The sequence below is a fragment of the Wasmannia auropunctata genome, unplaced genomic scaffold, assembly GCF_000956235.1.
Source record: "Wasmannia auropunctata unplaced genomic scaffold, wasmannia.A_1.0 LD336064.1, whole genome shotgun sequence".
NCBI lineage: Eukaryota > Metazoa > Arthropoda > Insecta > Hymenoptera > Formicidae > Wasmannia > Wasmannia auropunctata.
In genome coordinates, this window is record NW_012026826.1 from 2,133,882 (window position 1) to 2,141,548 (window position 7,667).

Genomic DNA, 7,667 nt, shown 5'->3' on the forward strand with positions numbered 1-7,667 from the left:
ATTAGATTGTATTTACTGCCAAACTATTATGTACGACTCTATCCTTGTATCTGCGATTGTATGTTGGTCAGGCGCTTGAGAGGATTTCATCCTAGAGCGCTATACAAATAAAGCAATCAATCAATCAATCAATCAATCCCACGATTAACATGGTTTTCAGGATAAATTTTGATATAACTTACAGATTGGCATTTTTGCATCATCCGATTAATAGTTCTCTACTTCCGTTTTATACCCAGTTATCAAGTTTGTATCAGGCTGTATAGCTCCTCGTAGGAGCTGAAGCCCAATTATAAGAAAAAGAAGAAAAAGAAGAAGTGAAATAATGTAAAAATCGATCGCCGTCGACGCGTTATTGCAATAGGTGCTATAGCTGGACATAATTTATTAAGATTAGTTATTGAAAAACTTAAAGATGAAGAAAGCAGTAATGATGAATATGACAGATGGAATCAAGAAGCAAACATGTTTGAAGCACAAATTCGTCGGAGATATTTAAAACGTGTCACATGAATTAAAGGTTATGTCACAACAACAATATATGACTATACAGGAAGGCAGTTCAAAGAACATTTTCGAATGAGTAGAGCAACATTTGAAAATTTAGAACAAATATTAGCACCTTATTTAATAAGGACAGCAGCAGGTGGAAGATTTGCTTTAGATGTTCGGACACAATTGCAGTCCTGCTGGCAACTCCTGATTTATTCAAGTAAAGTCATCTCAAACGATTGTAAAATACAATTTTTATTAAGAAAGAAAAAGCTAATTTTATTAACGCGCGATTTTTATTTTTATAGATCTGTATCTGACCGCTTTGATATTAGTAAATCATTGTTGCATGATTCCATGAGAAGAGTTGTGGCTGCCTTAAATAATTTAGCTGATAGAATTATTAAATGGCCTGAAGGTGAGCGATTAAATGAGGTCAAACATCGATTTTCACAGATTGGCTTTCTTCCTGATGTGATTGGAGCAATCGACGGATGTCACATTTCTATCCCAGCACCTAAGGCAAGTCTAGTTATTCATAAGAATTCATAGAAAGTACTTAAAAATATTGTCTGTCATCAAATTATATTTATACAGGTCCATTTCCTCTTTTATAGAACAAGGAAGAAAGAATATGCTGTGGACGGAAGTGGTGATAGGAGATCAGGAGAAGGAACGTAATGAATAGTAATTCACAAATGACTCCGGTTGATATTAACAGCTTGGATATATTTTGGAATATTTACAAGGGTAGGAAATGTCAGTGTAAGATTCGTAAAAGGATTGACTCAAGGAGAGGTAAGTCGGGAGAAGTAAGTCGGGTGGCCCCCGAAGGTGCCGGCGCCGGAGGGTCGGAGGAGCTAGTGGTCGTTAGGCGGAAAGTTCTCCTTATCGCTGTCGAATAGCTTTCTGAGCCGGGCCTGGAGGAGCGGGTTGAGATGCTCCGAGGATATTGACCGGATCGTTGGGCCGGACGATCCGTTTGGCCCGGAGATCCCGGAAGCGCTCCGGGGTTCTGGAACGCTTGCTGGACTCCGTGGATTGCCGGGGACTGGCAAGCGCGCCCTGCGGAGGTTCCGGCGAGCGGGGACGCTTCGCTGACTCGGTCGGTAGACCCGGAGGCCGGTCCGGAGTTGTCGGTGGCTCGACCCGCGGGCTCGGAGGACGTCCCGGTGTCCTCGGCTTCCTGGGCGTGGACGGCGGCGGACTCAGCGGGGACAGAACCGTCGGGGGTGCCCGGACGACGGGATTGTCCATTTGAGTCGACCTGGAGACTTGGGTGACGACCGGTCGAGGTCGCGGGTCTGCCAGCCTCCACTTCGTCACCGTCGCGTCGGACAGGTCCACCAGAATCAGCTTCCACGGAAGGTAGGATACTCCCGGATCTAGTCGTTCCCTAGGCGAACCGGGGGCCGACGGAGGAAGGCTCCTGGGTCGCGAAACGGGTGCCTTCGCGGCTGGGGGACGGTCCAGTCCCCGTTTCCTCGTCCGCGGCGTGGTGGAGGTCGATGTCCAACGGTAGCGTAAGACGGCCCGGATGGGCAGCGGCAAAGAAGGCAGAGGCCCTGGCGAGTACTCCGAATCGGAAGGTCGGGACTCCCGCTTCCTTCCGAATTCGAAGAGCTGAGCTCGCTCTGCCGACGGTTATGGTTACCTCAAAATACTCTCGGAATAGTGGCCTAGGTAAGCTCGCACTATTCCGAGAGCAAGGAAACTTGCTGGAGACCACCCACGGAGCCATAGATGTAGCCGGCGTGGGTGAATTTTAATTACGAGAAAGTAGTGGCGCCTGCGGCACCTAGCGGTGGCGCCGCGCACTACTCTCGTCAAGTGGCGGGCGCGTGGGCCCGGCGTGCGAGCCAGGCGCGCGTGCTGTACCGTAAGCGCACCGCCACAATGCTGTTACACTGCAGGCTATGTGCGATGCAAACCTAGTATTCACAGACTGCTTTGTTGGGTTTGCTGGCTCTGTTCATGATGCCAGGATTTTTAGGAACTCTGAACTCTGGCATGCAGTAATGGCAAATAAAGATGCCTGTTTTTCTAACAATGAGTACATTATGGGCGATAAAGCTTATCCGGTACTGACGTGGTGCTTAGCTCCATATATCAACAAAGGCAATATGACTGCAGTATGATCAATTGTAAATTTTAAAATTTTTTATTATTATTCTGTTTATAATGGTGTATATTTTAAGTATATTGATTGTATATTTATTCACTACTGTAATTTTAACTAGCTGTATAATAGATAAGGAGAATTCAATTTAAAGTTTTAATTATACATGTAACAGGAACTTGTTTAATATATGCATAATACGCTGTTTTAATTAAACCTTGTTTTTCTGTTTGTACAGGTACAAAAAAATTTTAATAAGCATTTGTCGAAAATAAGACAAGTTGAAAGGGCTTTTGTTCTTCTTAAAGGAAGATTCCGACGGCTAAAGTATTTGCATATGAGTTGCGCTGATCTGATACCATACGTCGTTTTGGCATGTTGATTACTTCATAATATTTGCCTTGAAGGTTGTGAAGATGATATAAATGATTTTATACGCGATAGTAGAAATCGAAGAAGATATTAATAATGATAATGCTAATGATATTATCCCTAATCGGTTACCTAATGACAAAAGAGGACTCATTCGCCGCGAATATATAACAACTCTGGTAGCAGATATTTTACCATAAAATTTTTTTATATAAACCATATCATGGCTAATACATACATTGACAATTAATTTATATATTGTAAATTAAAATAAAACTTATTTTTGTGAAAAAAATGCATAAATAGAAAAGAACTTATTTTTATTTTTGTGAAAAAAATGCATAAGTAGAAAAGCCAGTGGGAAATAGTACAAAATAAAAAAAAATCCAAATCAAAGAATAGACACACGTTCTACCTTTCTTCTCCACTCTTCTCTACTCTTCTCCTTTCGAGATCCCTCTTTTAATTAGATGGATAGATTTATATTTAATAGACTTTTATAACTTTAATAAGTGTACAACATTTCATAGATTTTACTAATTTACAAAAAATAAAATAAAAAAGAAATTTAAGGACGGTGTATTTTAACTTATACATACTTATTATATACTAGCGTAAGTTTATCACAGTAAGTCTTTATACGCAGAACAAATAATAAAGATTTGATAAGAACAAATAATGAAAAAACTTAAAATTTTGAAAAAAATCTTAAACCTCTATATATGAATGTTTTTTTAAATATTCTGCTTGGATGCAGTCATCATAGTACTATATATATAATCTTACATCTTCTCAATGAGTTTTTCCATTAAAGATTTGTGTGCTTCAACTGCTGCTCTTGATTCAGCTATAATCTCTTGATGTCGCCGTTCCTTCGCTTTCTCTCGAGTTTTTGCTTCGATAAGAAGGACAGACCAATCTTTTAATTCGCGTTGAATTCTAGTCATTTTCTTTTTCTTTGGCTCAGGAACTATTTCATTTTGAGTTGATGATCCAGAATCTTCAGTGACTTCTTCAGAGTCATTTTGTTCTTCAGAACTAACAATTATTCTTTTGTTAAGATTAGAGGCAATGGCAACGGGTTTAACGCACGGCTTATCGCCCAAAATCTCATCCAATTCTTCATAAGATTTGCAAGTGTTTGGATCATTCCCAGATCTATTATTATGATCTTTTGTTTCCGTGTATTTCCTTTTTATATCCTTCCACTTATTTTCACATTAGATTGGAGTTTTTTTCTTCTATTAAAGACAAGAATTTTTTAGTTCTTCCGATATTAAAGCCCATACATTCCGACTTCTCATAGTTTTAAAATTGTCTTGATGAATTTGCCACAAACGAATGAGGCATCTGACTTCATTATCATCTTTCCATGATGCTGTATTTGAAACTGTACAAGTTACATTTAAGTTAATATCAATATCTTTAAATATCAAAATATTTACTTCGTGTTTTGTAAAAAAAAATTGAAGAGCAAAAAAAGCTTCTACCTAATGACTGACTCTGTTCAACCATCATTGAACTCTGTTTGTCAATAGTATTGGAAATTGAACTCTGCTTGTCAATATTATTGGAACCATCATTTATATTAATTAATTGCTCCTCAGAAAACAAGTTTAAATCGAAGAACTTCATTGTTGCTTCACACACAGGTATGATAAAGATTTTGTTATCTGCATGATAAAATAATTATATTATCGATGGTAAAAATAATACATAAGTAACATTGTAAAAAATTTTTTAAATATGTAAATTAATATTATATAAAAATATTTTTTCTTAGTATGTGTTAAAGCAAAACATACAAAAGAAATTTAAACGTTTTCTTTTTTATAATTTCTGTTTATATTTAACGCCATAATGTAATGATTTACCTTGTACATCTTGCACAAGTAAATTTCTATCAGAATTAAACATAGGAACATTTCCGTTCATTATTACTTGATGTCTTCCTTGAATCAATGTAATATTTATATTCATGTTTTGGCCGAGTCGTCACACAAGATGTGGCTATATTATTTTATCGGATGATGAATTTAATTCTGCCACTTAAATACTGATATAGACGTATTATCTCCACTGCGTCTATTTGACCACTCTGATAATTTGATTAACACAGTGCAGTTCTCGAGTACTTAACACTGAACACAACAGGAAATATTTAATTTAAGGATAGCTCACAATTAATATTTTTGGATATTACACACACACGCGCGCGCGCGTGTGTGTGTGTGTGTGTGTGTGTGTGTGTGTGTGTGTGTAGAAAAAAGAGAGAGAAAGAGAGAGAATGTAAACGCATGTTTATTGCGCGCATGTAGTCAACTGATCGTCGCGACGGTCCCGCGTACCGCCTACCGGCGGACAGTAAGTTGCGTCGCCCCTGTCTACCATCCGTACGCGGCCCGTAATTTGCTAACTATTTCTCGTTATAATTTGAAAACTAAGCTTCGGATAAAATTTTTGTAAAGGAAAAATCGTCTTAGAATTAAGTCAAGAATACGTCTTTTCAAGGACGAGGAGTTGTTCTGAATCACCCTGTATAACGAGAACGCTGAAAGGAAGAAAGGTGAAAAACAGAAAAAAGAATAAATAAATCTTTACTATTTACATTATCTAATTATACGATACATAATATGAAGTGAAAAATTTAACAACTTATAGTATAAACAAAACAGTAAAATAACAAAATTATGTTAATATTGTTTTTTATTAATATTATTGTCTTTTAGAGTAACTATAAATATAATAACAGTACGTAATATAATAAAGTGGTTTTAATACAATTACAAATAATGTAAATATAATATTTATGCAATTGTTTAAACAAGGTAGTATTTACTTACAGCTACATGAAAGACAAGAGTAATTAAAATTAATCAGTGACATAAGCAAACCATAACGACAGCTACATCATTACTTGAGCTGTTATTTTATTATATTAGACTACTATGCAAATCGCACGGAAAATAAGTTATAAAAAGTTATGGTTTGTAATCGGTACAATAATGATATTCTTTATAAAAATATTGCTAAAATAGATTTACTTTTATCGTTATCCCTTGTTAAATGCAAAAATGCGATCAGAACTGCGTGAAGAATTGCGCGCAGCGTAAACGAGTACAGATGGTGTGTGTATAGAGGTGTTTGTAATTATTACTCGAAAATGATAATTTGGAAAATAACTTTATCACACATGGTTGAATTTGTATTAAAATAACCTTTAATTTGGTCATAACAAAATTAAAAATTTTAAAAATATATAAAGTGATGGAGGAACATTAAAAAAAATTAAAAAATTTTTGTATTACTATCATAAAGTACACTTCAAGCCATTCAACTTTGATTTAGAACATTTTTTTCTATCTCTCATAGTTTCGGCGATATTCATGTCGAAAGAAAAAAACCGATTTTTTTTAAGGGGTGATTTTATCTCTTCAAAATGGAATATAGCACCAACGAAAAATAGTTTCGTACTACAGATGAACTGCTCTATTTTTACACAAAGTTTCAGATTTTTCTGAATTTTCGGGTTCCCTAACTTCCCTTGTAAGTTGATTTTTAAAAAATTTAGTTTTATATCATATATTGCATATATTCTTTAGAAGCAACTAAGTGTTTTTTTATTACAACTGATTCATATATTGAACTCATTATTTTTAACTTAAAAATACTAATGTAAGGAATAATTATCAAGAAATCAATAGTTTATGAGATATTTCCCAAACAGCACAGTACGTTCTCAGGATTATCCTGAATATGTCCCAGGACGTCCTAGGACATTTTGAGGACATTCATATATCCACGGAATGTCCTCGGGACGTCCTTAGGATACCTTTTTCAGGACACTTTTAGAACAGCCTCAGACTCAGGACGTCCTGGGGACAGGCTCAGGACGTCCTGGGGACAGCCTCAGGACGTTCTAGGGATAGCTTCAGGACGTCCTGGGGACAGCCTCAGGACGTCTTGTGGACAGCCTCAGTTCAGACTCAGGACGTTCTAGGGATAGCTTCAGGACATCTTGGGAACAGCCTCAGGACGTCCTGTGAACAGTCTCAGTCCTACGTAAATATATCCTCAGGACATTCTCGGAACCTTCACATAATGAGGTCCCAGACAGCACAGGATATCCTATGGACATCCGTTTTATGTCTATTTCTGGTCGGGATATCCATGAGCCTTATAAGCTGTCCATAGGATATACATTTGTGGACACTATAGGGATATTGCCAAAAGGACAAGTTTGTATGTCCATATGCTATCCTCATTTGTACATACGTTATCTACATATCCGTGTTATCAAAATATTTACCAGAGACACTTAATAAATATATATGTATGTATTAAACAGAAATTTACATTCACTGAATAGTTATTTAAATTTTATTATTTAATCCCACATAGCAAAAGAAATCTGTGAGATTTTGTTAGGATATCCTACCGGGATATTGCAATATCTCAAAGATATTCTATAAAGATCTGGATATATGAGAGATATTAACAGGATATACTAATGTCCGCACTTACGAACACGTGGAGATATCATAAGTTTAAGTGAAATATATTCTTAAGTCATTCCTGAGATATCTGATTATTGCTGCTACAGAAAAAACCGTGAATATATATCGCAGGGATATTATAAAGATATATTAGGGTTGATTATAGTAATAGATCAGGATATATCTGG

At 36.6% G+C, this 7,667-nt stretch overlaps 1 protein-coding gene across 1 annotated transcript; it reads right to left on the reverse strand.

The window, feature by feature from the left end:
- Positions 1 to 1,380: 1,380 nt before the first annotated feature.
- On the reverse strand, positions 1,381 to 1,749 carry LOC105450323 (merozoite surface protein CMZ-8-like). Its single transcript, XM_011690105.1, has one exon. It carries the CDS (start codon positions 1,747 to 1,749, stop codon positions 1,381 to 1,383), a length of 369 nt encoding a protein of 122 aa, XP_011688407.1.
- Positions 1,750 to 7,667: the final 5,918 nt, after the last annotated feature.

Bases quoted from the DNA above. Each gene is read 5' to 3' on its own strand.
- LOC105450323 (XM_011690105.1), bottom strand. From the start codon at position 1,749: ATGGACAATCCCGTCGTCCGGGCACCCCCGACGGTTCTGTCCCCGCTG.